Below are 21,174 nucleotides of genomic sequence, written 5' to 3' on the forward strand. Positions count from 1 at the left end.
CTGTGATCACTATAGAGGGAACCAAAGAAAACATAAGGATTTTCTGAGATGTTGCAGGAAATTCATCTTGTTACATTTGAAAACATAAAAGCAATTCAAAACATCTAGGCTGAAGAAGAAAAGAAGAACCACCCCCACCCCAAATAATGAAGTCTCCTCTGAAAGCCTCAGTAGTGTTTTAGTGCTTACGCAATTCCTACAATTGATATCCAGACAGCTTTTCCTGAGCCCAATAAGCAATAAAATGAAAAGGCAGTATCAGACACACCTGACCTGCAGTTAGACACAAGAAGATGTCTTTGAGACAGGACTCTTATCACGTAGGTACAAAAGCTTGCTTTACATTATCTGAGCAATTAGGTTTCTTGAATTATAATAAAATATATAGAAAACAAAATAAAACTCAGTTCCTAGAACCTGAAGATCCCATATTCTTCCACATGTTATAGAATCATAGAACAATCAGGGTTGGAAAGAACCTTAAGATTATGCAGCTCCAACCCCCTGCCATGGGCAGGGACATCTCACACTAAACCATTCCAACCAAGGCTCCGTCCAACCTGACCTTGAACACTGCCAGGGATGGAGCATTCACAACCTCCCTGGGCAACCCATTCCAGTGCCTCACCACCCTTAGAGTAAAGAGCTTCTTCCTTACATCCAATCTAAAATCCATATACTAAATATAAATATATAAATATCAATATATATTAATATGTAAATATAAATATATAAACTCATATATCCATATATCCTAATGAAGAGTCCCTCTGATAAGAATTTGAAACTCCTATTACACACACAAACACACACACACACACACACACACATATATATATCCATGGTAGACTCATGCTAAAACATTTCTTGGTTTTCACACTGTTGAGGAAAGCAATTCTCCACACATCATCAAATCCACTTAACTGAAGAGTCACATCTTGATTAAACTGTGTATTTAGGTATTTTCCATCCCAAAATACCAATCATGAAGAAGGAGAGAGAAAAAAAATCAGAAGCTGGGTGTCACTTATCTCAATGCAGTCTTACTCAAACAAATACTTCTGAATTCTTGTACCAACTGCTTTTAAATCCAAGCACCCTCCAAATATTAATGCACATTTAAAGCGGTTGTAAGGATGTGCAAATAAATCAGGCAACATATTTGAATGCTTAATTGTAACAATAAATTTGAAAGAACATTTAAACTGCTATGAAGAGCCTAATTCAAACGTGGTTCTATCACTTCTAGAAGCCTAGTGGGAAAGAACTTTAACACTTGCAATTGGTTTCACACCTTAGTATATGGCACTACAACAACTTCCCAAAAGTATTTTTGCCCACTGGTTTCTTTTTACATAGAATCACAGGTTAGGGTTGGAAAGGACCTTAAGTTATCCAGTTCCAACCCCCTGCCATGGGCAGGGACAACTCACACTAAACCATGTCACCCAAGGCTCTGTCCAACCTGGCCTTGAACACTGCCAGGGATGGAGCATTCACAACCTCCCTGGGCAACCCATTGCAGTGCCTCAGCACCCTCACAGTAAAGAGCTTCTTCCTTACATCCAATCTAAAACTCCCCTGTTTAAGTTTTAACCCATTACCCCTTGTCCTATCACTACAGTTCCTCATGAAGAGTCCCTCCCATAAGAATTTGAAACTGTTATTATACATATATATATAGATCTACATGTGGGGGCTTTGTGTGTAAAATGTGTTTAATTCAGACTTATACGTATACGCACCTAAGTATAACCTGTGTTTTGTCCTTAAGTGTCAAGTATCTTTCCTCTAATCTGCAGATAATTATAATACATTTTGCAGTATATCTTGGAAAGTTGTATGTGAAAGTGAATGACAAGATAATTATATGATAGACTAATGGGCAGTTCAGTATGTGCAGGAAAATGTCATGATAGCACACCACATTAAATGTCACACAGGGTCCATATACCTTTATTATACCTTTTCTTTTCTCATTCCTTTGAAGATGAGTGGGCAATAAGTGGAGAACATTCACTTCTTTTAGAAATGAAACTATGAGTACAGACTTTTCCCATAAGCTCTATTGCCATTACACTTGCCCATAGTTCTAATCCTCTTTTATTTCTGATATATAATATTTTACTAATTAATGTCATCACCTGGGAAAATAGATGGTGACAGGGTAATTATGTACTCTTATGTAATCTCTTTTAATCACAGAACAAGGAGTAGTTTTAAATACTCAAAGATGTAACTCCTAAACACTCCTTAATCTGCTTCAGTTCTTCTAGAAGATAGCCGCTGGAACTAACACATATCCTGAGATTTCTTGCTTGCAAAGTATTTTGAAGCATCTTTATTATGAGTACTAGAAAACAGATCCCAAGTGTGTGTGTCCAAGTCCCCAGAACACTGATGCCAGCTGCAGAGAGCATGCAATGTCATTAATCATAAGCACATGGTTTAGTGGTGGACTTGGCAGTGCCCAGTTAACAGTTGTGCTTGAGGACCTTAAAGGTATTTTTCAACCTCTATGATTTTACTTGCTTCTGGCATCTCTGAAGAACCCACCACAGTCAGTACATGCACAGTCATCTATAGCATAGAGGAGACAACGTAGATTTTATAAAAAGAAGTGGATGCTGGAGAGGAACTCTTCATCAGGAGCTACAATGAAAGGACAAGGGATAATGGCTTCAAACTTCAACAGGGAAGATTTAGGTTGGATATAAGGAAGAAGTTCTTTATTGTGACACTCGTGAGGCACTGGAATGCGTTGCCCAAGGATGTTGTGAATACTCCATCCCTGTCAGTGTTCAAGGCCAGGTTGGACGGAGCTTTGAGCAACTTTGTCTAGTGAAAGGTGTCCCTGCTCATGGCAGGGGTTTGGAACTGGATGATCTTAAGGTCCTTTCCAACCCAAATCACTCTGTGTGGTTCTAAGTGGTACCTCACTAACTTGTAAGAGCTCTTTGCATAAAGTAACTCAGCTGACAGAGTGCAGCTGGATTTTCATATAGTTTTCAAGTAAAGGGGTCTTACAGGAAGGAAGGTACCACAGTGATAAAGGCACATGGAGGAAGAGACACCACTCTGGGCAGCAGATCCTAAATCTGTTAGGAATCACAGGAAACAGGTTGTTACAGCAGGCAGTATATATGAATCTATTAGGTCTATTTTCAGGAAGCAGCCAGGTAACAAAAAAAGAGGTTCTTAATCATTACAACAGTAATAGACACATAATAAACCCAAACGGAATTATGCTGCTATAAACACACACTGCATTAGTGCTGCTATGGCTTCCTCAACTCAAAGCCCTGCGACGAAAAGGTTCTGAAAGGGGAAACAATAAAGACTATGGAACCATGTGTATACAAGAAACAATCAGACTGGGGCTGTTACCCAGGGCAGGGAGAAGGACAGCAGAGGACAGACACGGAAGAGATCTGTGAGATGAGGATGGTGATCAAGAAGACAAGAAGTGATAGCTCATCTCTCTGCTGACATCTAGCAAACATCAGGTTATCAGGCAGCCCCAAACCAAACATTTTCCATAATTAAGCCTTATTACAGAACACTGTAGAAGCCAAATGTCTGTGTGTGCTCAAAACCTAACTGGATACAGCTGTAGGAAGACAGGGTGACATTGGCCTCAGCTACCCTAAACTGTAAAGCCGCTGCCAGCTTGGGGATCATAATGAAGGGGTTATCACCCCATGACTGTCATGGCCTTACTGTCTTTTCAGGCAGCTGCAGATCGCTCTCAGACATGAGGTTTTGGTCTGATCTACTGGAGTCATTCTCAGATTATGTCAGAAGCCAAATCTACAGAGTCAACAGAACATGATTTGGGAAGCCGATGGGTCTTTAAGTTTTGGTGAAGGAAGCAGTTCTCTTGCTCACCAGTGTGCTTCTAATTACTCTCATAAACCCTGGACAACCCGCACAGCCAGACTTTTAAAATGAAGGTTTTGTGTGGCTGCTTCACTGGCAAAAATTGAAAGTTATTCACGTCATGTTATAAGACTTGGAGAGACAGCCACTGACTGAAGAGAATTCCTACCATAAATCACTCTCTTGTAAAAGTCATCTAAAACAAAGGTTGTTTTTGTGTCTTTACCGAGACTAATATTTTGGTGTCTGTCAAGCTTACCTAAAAGCTGACCATGCACAACAGTGACTTGTGTATTCAGCACAGCGCACTCCACGGGGGTCTTGATTCTGAAGATGCTCAGAAGACCAGTTTCAGTAGAAAGCACTAGTACTGGGCTCTTCTAAAAGGTACTTGTGGAGTACATGGCTTCAGGTGCCAACTGATGTTACACATGTTCCATGGACACCTGGTGCCAGTACTCCTTTTGGTTTTCTCAATATAAATGCTACAGGGTCATAATCTCAAACTACTCAACTACTGGGACAAAACCAAAGAGTGTTTTCGGTCTCTTCTGAAGTAGTTCACACTTAAAATCAGAGAAATGAATAAAGCTTTCCAACCTTTCATAAAGCTGCAGGAATTTTCAGTTACACACACCACTAAAACATAAATCAAAACAGAATAAAACTCTGCAGCCCAGCACTGTGTGTAGCGACAGAGGCTATTCAGAAATCACTATCCCGCACAGCACAACACAGCTTCAGTGCCCTTACACTGCTCCAGTACAGAACAAGCCAAAGAAAAACCCTCAGCAACAGCAGATTGCAGTTCTGCAGAGCTACTGCAGGGGTTCTGCAGCACTATGAAAGGGGCTTCTAGTGACTTTGGTCAGTTACTTGTCAAACTATACTTTTGTGTTCCTAAACTTTCAGATGTTGCTGATTTCTTAAGTCTTGAGTACAAAAGTAGACACATAAAGAAAAGGAAGCTTAACATTGTAGCAGAAAATCTGAGGTAAGTGGAGATGTGGGAACAAGCTGTAAGTTACACAAACTTTGGGAAAGGAGATACAACTGGAAACTTCTGTTAGAAACAGCCAGTGATACATCACCGATGCCAATGCTCCTCTAGCACTACTTCTTTTCAAGGACACCAGCAAAATGGGTTGGGCAGCAGCATGTGTTCACACCTCCCAGCACAACTGTTCCATACTCAGGCGCACGCAGATCCGTTCACTTGAATGTCATTCAAGTAAATACTTCACACAAGAACAATAGTCCTTTTTTCCATCCCATAAGAAGTTTAGACTACCAAAAGCTACAGTTATCTCACAGGAGGTAGACCACATTGCCCCCAGAGACCACAGGCTTCAGCAGACATAAGGCTCTAATTAAAGTGATCTGCAAATAAAACCTTCAGTCTTCAACACAAGTTAAAGGTAACACTTGTAATTTGTAGATGACTGTCTTGGGGACTGGTGAGTACATAGATAGCATGGGAGTGGTGAGCAACTATATAGCATGAACCTAATTACTGAAGAAATGTTCCTGGAACCTCTCAAAAACCCCAATCACCACCCAGAAATCAACTGCATGAGAAATGAATACTTACAAGTTAATATCAAATTACTTAAATGCCAACAGTAGCAATAAGATGCCTACCACTATATTATAATAGCTTGGAAAGCTCTTAACACGTTTGACTTCAGCTGCTGTGGAGGGTGGGGAGAGGGGCAAAGGAGGAGAATGTCTTTTACTTCTTGGTTTTAACAATAAAGTTGTATTTCACTTACCAGTTCCTATATAGGATTTAAAGCGTCCTGATAATCTGTCGACAAAGGCACCTAAAACATCTAATCCCAGTAGTGCTACCTGTTGAAACAAAAGCATTAAATACATAAAACAGATCACTAAGGAATCCTTTAGAATACATATTAAAGAAATCAGACACAGATATGCAAACATGCTGAAAGACTGGATCTTAACCCAAAGAGAAATTACAGCTCCAACTAGAGAGCTGATAATTGCTTGAAGCTTTCATGAAGACAAAGTCAGCAGAATACATTTGGGATGGATCAAGTGTATTTACATATACCAGAGCAGTTCAGTTTTTTTTAGTGCTTGTCTTAAAATAGGACTATTAATGTTTTTGTATTTTCAACTACAAATCATTAAAATCCAAATTATTAATTACAAGAACTAAGGAGTTAGAGGAAGCTTCTTTTTTTCCTGTCTAGATATGTTAGGGTCTGCAGTTCTGTCCATCCTTTAAAAGCTGACTCTAGAAGTCTAACTTGATATTAAGATGAAAGTCAAAGTTCCTCTGAACCAGGTAACAGGGAGGCTTTAGGCCTTTCCTCCTCTACCAGGTCTCTAAGCTGCTGAAACAAACCAACCAGAATGCCTTAGCAAAGAAAAGAGAAAACAAAAGAACTCCAAACAAACCCACAACCAAAGAACAAAACCAAAGGAGAGGGATGCAGTTGTAAGACTCAGAAAAAGCAAACTTAGAATGCAAAACTAAGCCCCCCAAAACATAAGTACTAACACAGACTAGGAAACCTCCATGGCTTAAACAGTTTTCCAGATGCTAAGAGCTTACTGCAATCTGGCTACATAGCTCATCCACTAAGGTCATCACATCGGTTTCCAGACTCCCAAAAGAAAACAAGGGAGAGAAGCCAATGCTGCCTTCCCTGGCAGTTCAGACCACACCATTTGTCCACCTGCTTGTTCAGCTTGAGAAGTTCCATTTCTCTTCTTTTGTTTAAAAAAATAAAAATAAGCATAAAAATAAACATAAAAATAAAAATAAAATGAAAAAAGAAAATCAGAAACAAGAGGCAGGTCAAAACACCGCTGAGGTTGGGAGGAAGTTCCCATCTCAGATCAGAAACCAGCTAAAAGAGCAGCATCCACTAACAGAGAAACAAAAACATGATCAGAAAAGAGTGGTTGAACTAAATTATTGCAACAAGTCAGGATGCTTTTTTTCACCCCTGCCTACCCTGCACAGTGTTCCAAGACTTCATTCCTGATGTCCCATCACAGTTCATTATGAACACCAGAACTGCATTTCCCACACCTTGTAGTTAGCTCAATTTGCAGCCCACGAAGATGCAAATCCCAAAGGAAGGACCACCTGATGCTTGGGCTTTTGTAACAGTTTTTTCTCCTCTGAATTTGCTAGTTAAGGCACTGGAAGTTTTTCCCTGTGAAGCCTTGAGCAGAGCTACTCCCCTCTATCAGCTCTTTATTTTCCTACAACTTGGAACCACATTTTCCTGGACAACGCTGTTTCCGCAAGATCTTATCTGTCACAATGGTCCACAGCAAACACAGGCCAAAGAAAATCCGTCTGGACATGAATGTGAATGCACGTGGCCCACGCACACTGGATCGCATGAGCTGTGTTTCCACAGGAAACTAGACCGATATGGTCCCCAGAAAACCTCGGATCTGAAGCAACCACATAATTAAGGGGATTTTAATTAAGTCGTTATAAGTACAACAGACCTCCTTTTAAACAAGGGGAACAAAACTTACATTTCAAGTTAGTACCATTTTATGTGGAAATTCACACCATTTTATTATGTACTAAAACAAAGAAGAGCAAATCCAAATGGATGGCATCACTGACTTAATATACTGCCAACAGGTGACTGCATCTACAGCTTAAGGTGAGAAAACACAACACTCCAAGTAGTAACTTAGAAAAAAAACCCCCAAACATAAGTCAGCTCTTATGGTAACATCAGAGTTTCCCAAAAGGCTCTTCCCTTTAATGTTCTTTTCCGGATTGTTAAAGCTTTATGAGACCTGAGGCAAAATTTCAGTCTAGAAAGTGATGTCTGAATGCAGTAAGGAATTCATTCTGGATATGCATCATTTTCCTATGCTTCTGTTTCCCGATTACAGGCTCCACCTTAGACTCTGCTTCCAGTGGCAGCTTTTAAGATACCCTTCCTATGTGTGTATTTAAAGGTCTATTAATGCATAAACTGCAGCCTTTCCTTCTGTAACGGTACTTACAGAGAGTCTCCTTCCTCTCCACACATTTGATTGTCTTTCTAAAATCCCTCTTGAAGACTTCTTCCATTCCAAACAACACCTCAGAGGCTTAAAAAAAGTAAAGCACACATAGCTTGAGCTCATGCAAAGTCCCCTGTGGTCTGCACCTTCAAAATGACAACAGGTAAGAGATGTCATGATACCTACAGGAAGTAGGATGAGACCTCAGGCTTGAAGTAGTGGGAAACTCCTCTAGCTATGAAACTGGCTCACATTCCGTGTTTCAAAACAAGTCAGCTGAAGCATACCACTACAGAGTACATCAAATAAACTACCTCACTGGTTCTGTAAATAGCTCTTACACTTCTCTGCTTTGATACACGATGTTCTGAGTTTCAGTATCTCCTGGTAGATACGATCCAAGCAGCCTTTCGGAAGGAGCCCTTAATGACTGACAGGGGGTCAAGAGAGAGCAGCATTCAAGCAAAACCAACAAGAACAACGCACAAGTCAGGTAGAGCTGATCTGTAAGAAACAGGGTCTAACCCCTCAGACACTGCATGGGATGGTATATCAACACACGCTCTTCACTATGGACAGCAAAACCTCAACAGCACCATGGCTCTTCCCACTCACTGCAATGAGGGATGTATTGTTTCTGGGATGAAAATCATTGGAACTGTTTCTTACTCTGCATTCATTAAGCCTTTTTGCCTGCTGCCTAGAAAGGCCTTTGTATGCTGAGGCCAATTCATCAGCTCACTATTGTTTAATGCATTCAAACACTGCATTTGAGGTTCACAAAATAAATTTAGACTTAATTTAAGCTGCAGTTGATTGGTTGTTGAGCTGTTCTTTAGCAAACCAGTGTTCAGGACTGTCCTTGACTATCCTGGATTACAATAAAATTGGCAACCCGACTGAGAAGTATTTTATCTGCTCTGGAAAGGACCAGGCTCTTCAGTGAAGTCAAGATGTTCCAACCAAAACGTGATTATGAATTGAGCCTATTTCTTGCTCTGCAGCTTGTTCCTTTTCCAGCTCTCCTGGAAGTTTCTTATGTAGTTCTCTTCACTCATCTCCCTGAATACACTTCCATCCTAGTTCACAGGATACTCCATCACTTTTTGCTCCTTTACTGTTTTCCACTCCAGTTCTTTCCACATTACCCACTCTGCTGAGATCTGCCATGTTCCATTCCCTCTCTTAATCCAAAAGCTTGCACAGATACCAAAACCTGCCCCAGCTCCACAGGCAGAAGGCCTCTTCCATTTTCCTTGGTTGTTTCTTCAGCCCAGGTGGTTCTCCAGTCCCACCCAGGTCACCCTTAGACTGTTCTCCCTGGGACAAGTGAACTTCAGTTCTCCCCCATCAGAATCAGTAGGGCAGCTGCCTCTGCTGACAAGCAGCCAAAACTGCAGCCACAGCTGCTGAAACTGCCACACGTTATCTCTACCTTAGAGATCTTAATTGACAAGAAAGCATTATTTCCATTCTTGTGCTTCTTCCATCTTCAAGGGTACAATGACACAATGCCAAAGATCCAAGATCTGTACCATCTTTTTTCTGTTTAGCAGTATGTTTATCACATCACTTCACACTGCCAGGAAAGAGGATTGCTAGTAACCAACCACAGTCTTCAAGCTCAGCTATTTGAGTTGCAGATTCCTCAGCAAATGCAGAGACTCCTCTACCTAAAAATGCAAGTTTACTGACTTCAAAGCAGTGGTTTGCAACTATAATTTGGACTACAAGCCAAGACCCTGCTGAGAGTATCAGATCTCTGCTACTGTTAAAGCTACTCCTCAGCTGCAACCCACAAAGTCTCAAAAGCAGTACAGACTACTACCAAACTCCCCAGGATAATCTTCCCTTCATACTCCTCCTGTGAGGGCCAAGCACAAATCATTTCAGCTCCATAGTGCAAGTCACCACACCACGAGAGGATTACTGAATGAATCACCCAGATTTACCCACAGGCTGATGAGTATAGCTCAGCACTGAAAAGGCTCAGTTCCCTCAGAGGTCCTTCTCAACAAGCATGGATCTGGGAAGTCCTTGTTGTTTTGACCTCTCCTGTACAGCAGCCAAAACAAGCAGGCATAGTGCCGTCATGAACATTTCAGAACTTCATAAATCTGGTTTACTGCCCTTCCCCCAAGTTAGGAACTAGAACATTCCTCCCACCAGCATTAGTGAAGAAACATTTACCCAGTTCTGAAGAACACATCAGTAACACTCAGAAACATTTACACCCTTCTGTTACTTCAAAATCTCTCATGATCTTCAAGCTGACTTGAGTTCAGGCTGAAAGTGGGATCTCCAAACTGTTCTGTATTCTGTGACAACTCAGCAATCAGTATTCTGAAGTGTGTATGTAGTGCACTGCCTCCAGCTTTGATCCATCACAGGAATATCTACAGTTTGCTTCACACATACACAGAACATTCCTCCCTTTACCACAGTCATATATTTTTCATAGACACTGTTCCAAGGACAGTGAGTATAAAGCAGAACTACACCACAGAGGAACCCCTGACATTTTAAATCATTTTCTTTTTGAGGTTGTCTAGCTTAAACTTTACGTGCTGCAGTGCAAAAAGTTCGAAGACAGACCCTCTTTAAAAGCAGTGCTCAGTGGGAAGACCTTGAGATGTAAGCACTGCATTTCTCTTTAGAATAAATTTTATATAAATTTTTAATTAAAAGGAAAAAAAAAGGGAAAAAGCTTTCCATGCCCCCCCCCCAACAATGGCACTTGAAAACCTTTCTAAGCTTGTTGATGGAGAACAAAAACCACTTTATTTTAGGACTTTACTCTTCCAAAAGAATGTAATTCTTTCCGTGCCCAAGGTCCCTTATTTCCCTTCCCATTTCCTATTTGTTAAAACTGTATTAAACACAATGTGATTTCTTCCTATTCTGCTGCTTACTTGTATCATTGGCACCAGCTCCTCTGCTGTGAGGAGACAAGTATTCACACAGCTGAAGAGTAATGTGCTTTAGGAAGCCAGCGCATCAAGTGAACAAGAGAAAGCATCTCCTTAGCCAGAGATCTTCCCTAAGCCTGTCCACTGTACAGCTTCCCAAGCATTCACACTGGAGCAATGAAGACAGAAGCACCATGGCAATTCAGCAGCCAGGAAAAAGAAACTGCTCAAATGAGCAACACCACTATGATCACATGTGGAACTACATATGGCTCATGCTGTGGACTCCATTCTGAAAGAGGCTCCTTTCTTGCATATTGCACAGAGCTTGGAAATGGTCTCTAGTCACGCCCAAATGAAACTGCAGGCTAAAAGGGACAGCCCCATTCTCCCTCTTGACCTGCAGGCATATTTGACCTGGTACACACTTTAACCTCCTGCAGAACAGTCCAATCACCTTGTTGAAATGCTGGAAAATGAATTCAATGTCAACAGAAAGGGAACTGCCTCAAGAGCGATAGTGGGGATGCCTGGCCAGGAGAAGCACAGATGCTCTTTCAACAGGGACTACAGTTAGGCTAGATTACACAAACTAAAGCTGCAAAACTACCGAGAACTGCCAGTTCCACCTCTGGAGGAGATGCCTGGGAGTTTGAGACTGTATATTCCACATTAGTAATTAAATGCTGGGCAAAATTAGTTTTAATTATACTTCAAATAATTAAAACTTGCTGCAAGTGTCCCTTGCCTTCTGAAGATTTGTTTATTTGGCTAATAGTTTATTTAACACTCTACCAACAGAACATAAATAATACATGAAAAAATAGCAATTATTACTCAAGAATCGAATACTTGAGCTTGAAAACTGAAACTGGATTCATACATGAACAGGCTGAATCACATTCTCATTACATAGAAATAAGGGAAGTAGCTCCTACATAGCCAAGATGAAACAAACCTGAAATAAAGAATAATGAAGTTCAGCAAAGAGCTCAAAGTCAAATGCTGCTCCTCCAACAAAGACATTCAAATCACCACTACTTGCTAACAAAGGCTAAGGAAATACCAGGATCTATGCTGTAACTGAAGAATAAAGGTTGAGGTGGGACCTCTGTTCTTCCATTTTTCTGTCCTGCAAGTTACAGTCCTACAACTCAATATAGCGTTTGCTTCTGTGTTGGCTTGTGTTCAACTTCAGCTCGAAAACAACCCTTACACATTGTTCCCAAGGACCTTTATTTAATCCCATGTCCCACATCCTGCATTTCTGATCAATAATTTTACTGAAATGTAGGACTTCACATTTATTTCTGAACTTATTTTTCCAGATCTCATCTCCATTTTGTTTAAATTATATCAAATTCCAGCTCCCACTTCACACAGTTATATGCAGTCAATGAAGTTATAATGACTGCCGTCTCTGAGCAAGGACTTGAGACAAACATCCCGGCCACTTGTCATAACCTATGTGCAAAAACCCACTTCAGAGCTTCCCTTCCGGCAATCGAAAGCTCCTCCTGCTGGCCTCCTGTTGAACTGAAGACAAACCAAAACTAAGGAAATACAGAACTGCAACAATAACATCACTGGCAGGTCAGTATCGTTCAGCACTTGGGGTTGAGACAAACAAAGCAAAGGAAAAAACTCTCTCTATACAGGGAGCATAGAATAAAAGATAATTCCAAGGATTTGCCTAAAACAGATTATCCACGCTATCAGCAAAAGACTGGGGGATACCCAATTTTTTGGTTTTGCGTGGCAAACAATCTGCTCCTCTGACATAAACTCAGTAATTAGGATTACTGGTTATTTTCCTGTTGCATCTGAAGAATAAACCAAGCTAAAATAGTGATTACAAAGGTAAGAAACCCCAAAACGGCTCTCAGCCACAACCATGGCTAATCACTCTTACAAAAATAATCTTGAGAAACCACCAGAATTTTAGTCATAGTTTTGATCACTTCTGATCAGGTGGAATTTGCATAAAGAACTGATAGGTGGTTTTATTGCTCATAAGGAAATTTTATGAGGGTAACTGCTTGATTTTGGTGGGCTTAAAAAAGCCCAACACAATATGTGAACAGCCAGCCAAAAGTAGACTTGCAAAGGTGCTTCTTGAGTAGAGTATTTCTTTATCCCACATCTCTTTAGCAGATGTTCAAAGCAGGTTTCCCAATTATTTAAGTCAGACATGGAACAGTCTGAGCCACCAGGCTGTACAAAGTCAGGTAACCTTGCAATTAATTCAAGTGGCTATCTAGTACCAGAGAGACATGAAGATAGGTGGTAAAACTCACATATACATAGCTGAACATCCAGGTTAACCCAGTAAAGCCAGCAATTACCAGCTGCAGTACCCTCACAAAATGGGGAGTAAATTTACTGGTTGAAGTTTCAGACATTAGCACTACTACAATTTGCTGAAGTTGCCAAATAGTTCAGAGTTTGAGGAGAACAAATACCAGCGGAAGAGTACTAGCACCCATCCCTTAATACTTTGTATCCAACTTACCTACTCCTTAAAAAGCTTTCAGAATTCATCACTCTTACTTTGTTTCTCCACTATTCCTCACAGCCTTGGGAAAGCTGTCACATGGGAGACAAAAAAAACCCAAGCCAAACTGAAACCTCTGAATTGTAGGAGAGAGGTCAGTCCCAACCAACCTGAAATAAATGAGTTCATAATACCAGGACACCAAGCAAACAATATTTCGTTCAGTGAGCAACTCTTTCATTCTAATGAGATACAAAATAAATCTGGGTGCTCCCTGGCTTTGCAAAGTTTCCAGCAGTCGTGGAAAGTAATTCATCCCTGACTGCATAGACCTGGTAGCTGAAGTCCCCATGATACACCATTAAGATCAGCCTTTAATGACTCAGATCTCTCTAGGTCACTCCCTGTGCTCCACAACCAACTTGCACCAGAACTCCATCTGCAGATGAGTCAACACTTTCTTACTCCCACCTTTTTGATTTACCAGTAACTCAGCCAGGTAATTGCATTTTCCACCTTGATGAGCTAGATAAACTGAAGAAATTCTGCTATCTGCTTTCTTAGTTTGGAACTGCCAGGTTGCTTATTAAACCACTATAAACAGCTGCAAACTTCAGAAACTTAAAATCACTGTTTGGATAACTAAAACCTGCTTGAGACAATACAACCTCAGAGACTGCCCACACTTGTTTACTGAACACCTCTTCCCTTTTTCCCTACTCATTATCAAGTCTGCCCAATCAATTCTCCTATTTCTATTCCCTTCAGACCCTTTCCCTTTTGGTTATGGGAAACAGAAACTTTCCAGGGTGGCATTTTGTAGAGTTTTCTCTTCTCAGGTACAGCAGAGAGCTGAGTTCCAAGATCATGCATCTTCTCTTTCAGTGTGGTCATCACTGCACTGCATGCAAGAATGGAGTCTGCACATAAGAACAAGATAAGGCGTATCCAGGCCAAGCTACATTAGTTATTCCCTTGTCATCCATACCAATCGTCTACAGCGGAAATGCCCTCCTTAAAATTCCCTCCAGTATTCCCCACTTGACACTCAGCAAAGGGAAAAAACACCAACAAATCACTAAAAAAAATACAGTAATCAAAGATGAAGATTACTTGAATATTTTCCTTGAAAATAAACGTAAACCTGGGCACTCATTACTTGATTATGTCATACAGGCACCAAGTTTAACAGCAAACTCAGATTTAACATTTGAAGTTGCGCCTATCCTTGCATAGGATAAAACATGCACATAAGATGCAAAGCACAGTTTTCCAGAGTATTTTTGTTTTGAAGCAGCAGATGCTGCCCCCACAGCCAGGAATACTGGAACTGATCATGAACAAAACATCCAAGATCCTGTGCTGCTGCAGCTAAAAGAATGCATTTAACATGCTTTGAAATAGAGCACTGTATATATAAAGAGCCCCCAGTAAGTGGATATAGAGAAGAGGTAACAAATATATTTTAGTTATCATGCAAGTTCTTTTTTAAACTCATCTTGCACGACTGAGGCTTGTGATCTGGAGTGCTGCATATCCTCATTTCTCCTGCAGTCCTAACAGCCAAAGAGCCCTATCACCTTACCTTAGCAGCAAGCAGAATGTGTCTCCTTATGAAACACTCATCTTGAGAAGTAGATTTCAAGAATTAAGCCCAAATTTTGACAAATTAAAAGAGCAAAAGGAAACTTCCATATTGCCTTGTTGAGATAAGTAATACCTAGTCCTCTTTATAAACCTCTCCAGGTTTCACATCACTTATTATCAGCAACTGCCCTCAGATGAGGAATTTAAAGGCAAACAGATCATACTTGTCCACGTTATTTTCTCAATCTATCTTGACCTTTAATGACGAACATGCTTCAAAATAAAGAAATCACATGTGCAAATAGACTTAAGCCTTATTACTTGGAAACTTAGAAGGGAACTTGAAACTTAAATGGGCTACATGCAAACACTGAAAAACAAATACCCATTTAATGAACAAACTGCCCCAAAGACACTCCTGTGTATGCTTCCTGAGCCTAAGCAGATGGGGAAAAAATCACAATAACCTCACGACAATGAGTCCAGAGGCCCAAGGTGCAAGTCAATTATCCTACAAGGTAAGACAGTGAGAGAAGGGAATGAGCGCCATCCCTGCACTATTCAAGGACGGGGCTTGGAGCAACCCGGTCTAATGAAAGGTGTCCCTGCCCGTGGCAGGGGGTTGCAACCGGATGAGCTTTACGGTCCCTTCCACAACCGGACCCGCGCTGTGTTTCTAAGTGCGGAGGGAAGGGCGGATCTGGCTGGGCTTACAGAGCCCAGCGCAATCGCAGCCCGACACCGCCGCCAGGCGACGGGAGCGCGGACCCGGCCCAGCGGCACGCCGAATTAGTTAGTTAATTAACTAATTAATACAACTCGCTATTGCGAACACGGCTGTCCCCGGTAATAGAACTACGCTGCCAATCGCCTTATCAGCTGGCCAGCGTCAGAACGATGGACACATATCCCAAGGGGAGCGTGCCCGAGCAATCGCTGCCTCCCGGCAGCTCGGTCTTGAAACGCGCACATACAACACGCTACGAAACGTGAGTCATCATCGGCGGCTGCGGAAACACCGCACAACTTCCCACGGCCGGGAAAGTCACCTGGAGACGGGAAAACAGCCTCAAACTCACAACGGGAACCCCCAGCAGCCAATTATCCATTAAACCGTGTCAAACACGCCCGGTGCGGCACAAACCCGGTGAGACAGCACTCCTACGGCCTACAGAAAACCATGGCAATCCAGGAAACGCTACACCCAAGTACAGAGAGCACGGAACGGGAGCGGGGGAGGGAAAAATCATCCCTTATCTCGCTTCAGAATAAGAAACACCGCCCGGGTATGTAAAGCAGTTGTGTGGTTTGGTTTAGTTTTGTTATTACGTCCAAAAAAAAAAGAAGTTGAACCAGCGATAAAAGCAAAAATGAAACTCATATTACCACTTCTTTCAGAGCAGAGGAGCAGAAATAAGAAAGCGTTAACAGCACCCCCCCACCCCCCCCCAAAAAAAAAACGAGTTTCCTTTTATCAGAGGAGGGATAAAACCCAATATAAAGGCAGTTTTATTCCTGCTCGTATCCGATAACGCAGCAGCGCGGAGCCCCGCACCTCCCTGCCATGATGAATCATGGTCGCTCCCGCACCGAGCGTCCCCGCAGCCTCACCTTGAAGTTGCTGGAGTTGACCCATGTGGTCAGTTCGTCGATCACCTTGTCCAAGCGCTGCAGGTCCTGCTCCACCTCGGAGCAGCGCGCCGGGTCGCTCAGGTACTCCAGCAGCTCCTGCCCGACCTGCATCCTGCGGGCCACGTCCTTCTGCTGTACCTGCTCGCAGAAGTACTCCAGACCGCCCGGATCCATCCTCGCCCGACACGGGAAAAGTTTCTTCGCAGACGAGAGGAGCCGCCCGGCGTCAGCGCCGGGAGCTGGGCCCGGGCAGGGCGGGGAGGGGACGCGACGCGCCCGGCGGTGCCGGCAGGGCCGCTGCCCTCACGGGGCCTCCCCTCGCCCGCTGCGCCCCGGCCCCGCGCCCGCCGCCCCCATGCGCTGCAGCCAGGGACCCGGGCGGCTCCCGCCTGCCTCCGCCCGCGGGGGGAAGCTGAGGTGAGGGGCGGTGGGCGGGAGCGGCCGCCTCAGGCGAGGGGCTTTCCAGCCGCCTCCGCGTCGTCCCAGGGGTATCCCGGGAGGGCTCCCGGCCGCCGCCCCTCCCGCCCGGGAGAAAGGGAATAGGCAGCGATCGTCCGGTCTCGCCTGCGGGGCGGAGAGAGCTCGCAGACGCCTCAGCGGAAGGCGGGCAGCCGCGGGCTCCCCACGGCGGAGCGATCCCCCTCACGGCCACGGGCACCGGCCCGTCCTCCCGCGGGCGCTGCAGCAATGGCGAGGCCGGGGCGGACCGCTCATGCTCCCGACGCCAAGGTCTGCGGCCCCTCCTCCCCCTGCTCGCCCGCGGGGCAGCTTCCAAACTTCGCCGCGGCGGCTCCCGGCTCCGCGCCGCTCTCCCCGTCAGCGCCCACCGCGGGCTGGGCCAGACCCGGCGCCCCCCTCAGCCACCCCGCGGCACCGCCTCTGTCCCGGGGAAGTAGCGCCCCCCCCCACCGCGGGCCGCCCCTGCAGCCGCCTGAGACTCCGGGCGTGGCACACTGAGGCTCCGCCCCCTCCCCTTCGGGTCCCGCCCCCTTTCTTCCCTCCGCCCCTCCCACCTCCGCCGGACCTGTACTAGGTGGTGCATGCGCAGTGCGCCCCCGCCGGGCCAGCGGCGCCCTAAGGGCCGGAGGAGCGGAGGAGGAAGAGGAAGGACAAGGGTTGAGAAACAGGGTAGGCGGGGAGGAGAGTGCTGTGCCCCAGGCTTGCGCTGGGAAGGGTGCCCGGGGGAACGGCTGAGGGACCGGGGGGTTTCAGTCTGGAGAAGAGAAGGCTCGCGGGGGGGCGCGCCTTATCGCTCCCTACAGCTGCCTGACAGGAGGATGGAGTGAGGTGGGGTCGGTCTCCTCTGCCAAGTTACAAGAGGAAACGGCCTCAAGCTGCGCCAGGGGGTGTATAGATAGAGATGAGGAAAGTTTCTTCACAGAGAGGGTGGTCAGGCATTGGAACAGGCTGCTCCTAGCAGTGGGGGACTCACCGTACCTGGAAGTGTTCGAAAACTCTGTAGATGAGGCCTTCAGTGACATGTGCTCGTGGTGTACCATCCTTCCCTCTCTGACACCAGGGCTGTTTATTTGACTCCCATGTAAACACTCCAGGGAGGTTTTTCTCTCATTATTTTTATTTCCCCTGAACAGAATTAGCTTTTTGTTAATCCAGATTCCTAAACTGCTGCAGTTAAGTGCCAGATCTGGAGCCAAAAGAAGGTGTATGGGGGAGAGGAGGGCTGGTGGGACCCTTGTCAATGGGAGCCATTATGTCATGAAAGCTTAGTTTAGTTCCAGGTCAGCACTGTCTGCCTGTTTCTTCCCTCTTAGTCCTGACACTAGGGAAAAGTGAGCATGCAGCAAAGTGAGGAGCTCCCTTTTGTTTCGCTGCAGGAATGGATATACAGGTATAAACTATATGGATATACAGTTGTAAACTATATGGATATACAGTTATAACTATATGGATGTACAGGTATAAACTGTATGGATATACAGGTATACTATACAGATGTACAGGTATAAATGATATGAATATACAGGTATAAACTATATGGATATGCAGGTATAAATGGATTTACAGGTGTAAACTGACTGAGGAACCATCCCTGCAAACTGCAGCATCACAGCAGTGTAAACCAAACTGAACCGGTGCTACAGTGGTCCTGCTTCTCTCAAATCCCATTTTCAGGAATTCTGCACTTCTGTTCTGTGTGCTGCTATCTGACTTTGCAAAGAGCTGGCTCAGGGGGTTCATCTGGCAGAAGAAGAGATCTCCATCCACAGGCATAGCAGAAAGCAGGGCCACAAGCAGCCTTCTATTGATTTTAGTGTGGTGTGGCAAAGTCAGGATCCCACGCTTGGCTGGTCTCTAGGCATTACAATAATGAAGATGGTTTAAAAGGTTGCTATTAAAAGATTATTATGGTTTAAAGCAGGAATGTATATATGGTACTTCAAGCTCATTGTACTTTTACAAAAAGATTATGAACTCCTCATTATGTTTTCACAATGAATTTCCCTGTGCACATGTAAAGAACCATCATTTTGGATGGGGCTGAATGCTTCTTCTCCTGTGTGTGCAATGGCATGTCCTTGGTATGGAATTTTCTTTTATTGAAAATGACACTCGAGAAACCACTGGAAATTGAAAAAATTACATTAAAAAAATAAAAATAACACAGTTACATTTTTTTAGTGCAAGTTTAGAAAGTAAGCTTCTTGCTGTGAAAGTTTTAACAGGAACTGTTGATCTAATAAGATTGGCTAAATACAAGAGAACTGAGTAGATGTTACTGGACTCTTGGAGTATTAAGAACTGTAAATGGTTTCCAAACCACCAGACTTTCTGGAGAAACAAAAACCAAACCAAACAAAAAACCCTGAGTGATTTAAAAGGGACCTTTTATTATAATCCAAGTTAATGTCAATCTCTTCAGACAGAAAATCCTATGCAAAAAAGAGCGGGTTTAATCTCGTGGTACTGGCTTTTCTCTTGATTCAAAGATTCATACACTGATGAGGGAAGCTAATTGCTGTGACTAGTGTTGAAGCTGAGGAGAAGGATAAAGTATAATAAGACACACACTTGAAATGCTGAAACTATTTTGTCAACCCAGAGATGGCACCACAAAGCTATGTAAAGGGCAAAAAGCCATGCTGGGATATGTGGCCTTTTTCCTTCCATGTTTTCTTTCTCTTAGAAAAAACACGAGAAAATAACTGTCTCCCTGTAAAATCAGAGGTTTCAGCTACTGCATTTCATCCTGTTACTACCTGAACACTGATACAACACTGGAAAATTGGTAGCCCTTTTTAGCGTGAGGTGTTCTGATAAGATCAAGGCATTTTCCTCTGAAACCCTAGCACTGAGAAGAATAAAGTTTCTTGTGGGATCAGTAAATATTGGTTGATGTTTTTTCCTCTGCAAACAAATAGCATTTTGATTTGGCAAATAAAGCTGCTGGATGCTTGTTTCTTCTAGCAGGGCAGGAGTAGTGCTGTAATGGTGGGTCTAGAGCAGTCCCCAGCTTGGACCAAGGACAGGGCTTGCAGTTAGATGTTCTCACCAAGTCCTAATGGACTCTGTACCTCGGGATGTGGGCTAGGCTCCAAAGAGAAGGCATTTTTGTTCAAAGATCTTTTAAAGCCTCTTATTCTCAGTTAAGGAGATTTCTTCCTTTGGAATGCAATCTTCTTTTTGATATGCAAGCATGTGAGTGTAAATCCACTACTCTTGTGTATTTGTACAACGTGTAATATTTTGTAGAGAAATTAAGCCCTGTAATTGAATGCAGAATGAAGATTTTCTTTGGTCTTTTTGATATGATTTGCTTGCTAGCAACCAGAGGAGTTACAGCAGGAGCTGAGGTACACAGCACTAATCCAGTGAGGCACTTTTCCGACCTGAACTGCACACCAAACCTGTTTCTACACCCCCATCTCATACAAGGGTGCTGCACAACAACCACAGGTAACATCCTGTGCTGAAAAAGGCTATAATCCTACAGAAAAACAGGCTGGGGAGGGAGAGAGCTGTGCTTGTCCTTCCTTGGGCTGTCCTTGAGGCTCTGTTTCTACCTTTTGTCCTTTCCTAGTAGTAGCTTTTACAGGCAAAAACCTCCTGCAACCCACTTGTGGATCTTTAGCAGACCTGTCAGTCATTCCAGCAGAAAAGTCACTTCCACAGACAGACTTCCCCTTCTGAAAAGCCCTTCCTGCACAAAAGATGTAATCCTGTCACTGAAAGGACCATAAAAATCCCTCAAATCGCCTCTGATGAAAGCGTCTTTTTATTACAAGTAGCAAGTGCAGACCATAATAAAAACAGAGTGAATTTAAACATGAGTCACTTGGAAAGTTCCCATAAATTGCTGTAGCCTAAGCTGACACAAGAAATCTGTGAGAAAGTTGTGCTTGCATTCCTGCTGGATTCCTCAGCAGCCCGGATGGCACTCTGCATCGTGTTCCACCCAGGAGGCTTGAGGGAAATGCTCAGGCTGCATCTTGGAGTCATATACCACCTCCTCTTAATGTGCTCTGCAGTAACCATAGGCTTTTGTGTGTGCCCAGGTTGGTCATCAGTACATTGAGGCTTTTCTCAATACTCTCAGGAGGTGAAATACTGTCATGTTGGGCTAGTTTAAGCAGCAATGTGGCATTTTTGTTGTGTGTGCTGCATAGGTATCTATTTTACATCTTTCCTAACATTCATTGTAGA

At 43.6% G+C, this 21,174-nt stretch overlaps 1 protein-coding gene and 1 long non-coding RNA gene across 39 annotated transcripts in view; one reads left to right on the plus strand and one right to left on the minus strand.

The window, feature by feature from the left end:
- Positions 1 to 16,778, minus strand: part of CLASP2 (cytoplasmic linker associated protein 2) — a 124,281-nt gene extending 107,503 nt beyond the window's left edge. For 18 of the 38 annotated variants that reach the window (XM_061358476.1, XM_061358470.1, XM_061358460.1 and 15 more), the window contains exons 1-2: positions 16,492 to 16,777; positions 5,652 to 5,730 (exon numbers count right to left, since the gene is read on the minus strand). In XM_061358476.1, coding sequence (XP_061214460.1) covers positions 5,652 to 5,730; positions 16,492 to 16,686 — 274 coding nt within the window. In that variant the 5' untranslated portion in view covers positions 16,687 to 16,777. Of the gene's footprint in view, positions 1 to 5,651; positions 5,731 to 16,491 lie in introns of all 38 variants that reach the window. The other 20 variants (XM_061358473.1, XM_061358449.1, XM_061358447.1 and 17 more) reach the window with 2 other exon arrangements.
- Positions 16,779 to 18,280: 1,502 nt separating this feature from the next.
- LOC133214967 (uncharacterized) lies at positions 18,281 to 19,733 on the plus strand. Its single transcript, XR_009726288.1, has 3 exons — positions 18,281 to 18,361; positions 18,497 to 19,052; positions 19,658 to 19,733. It is a non-coding gene; the product is annotated as an uncharacterized LOC133214967 (long non-coding RNA).
- Positions 19,734 to 21,174: the final 1,441 nt, after the last annotated feature.

Source organism: Neopsephotus bourkii, unplaced genomic scaffold, assembly GCF_033783945.1.
Source record: "Neopsephotus bourkii isolate Nb327-2 ecotype Australia unplaced genomic scaffold, CSIRO-AGI_Nbou_v1 NB_942, whole genome shotgun sequence".
In the NCBI taxonomy this organism is placed as follows: Eukaryota; Metazoa; Chordata; class Aves; order Psittaciformes; family Psittacidae; genus Neopsephotus; species Neopsephotus bourkii.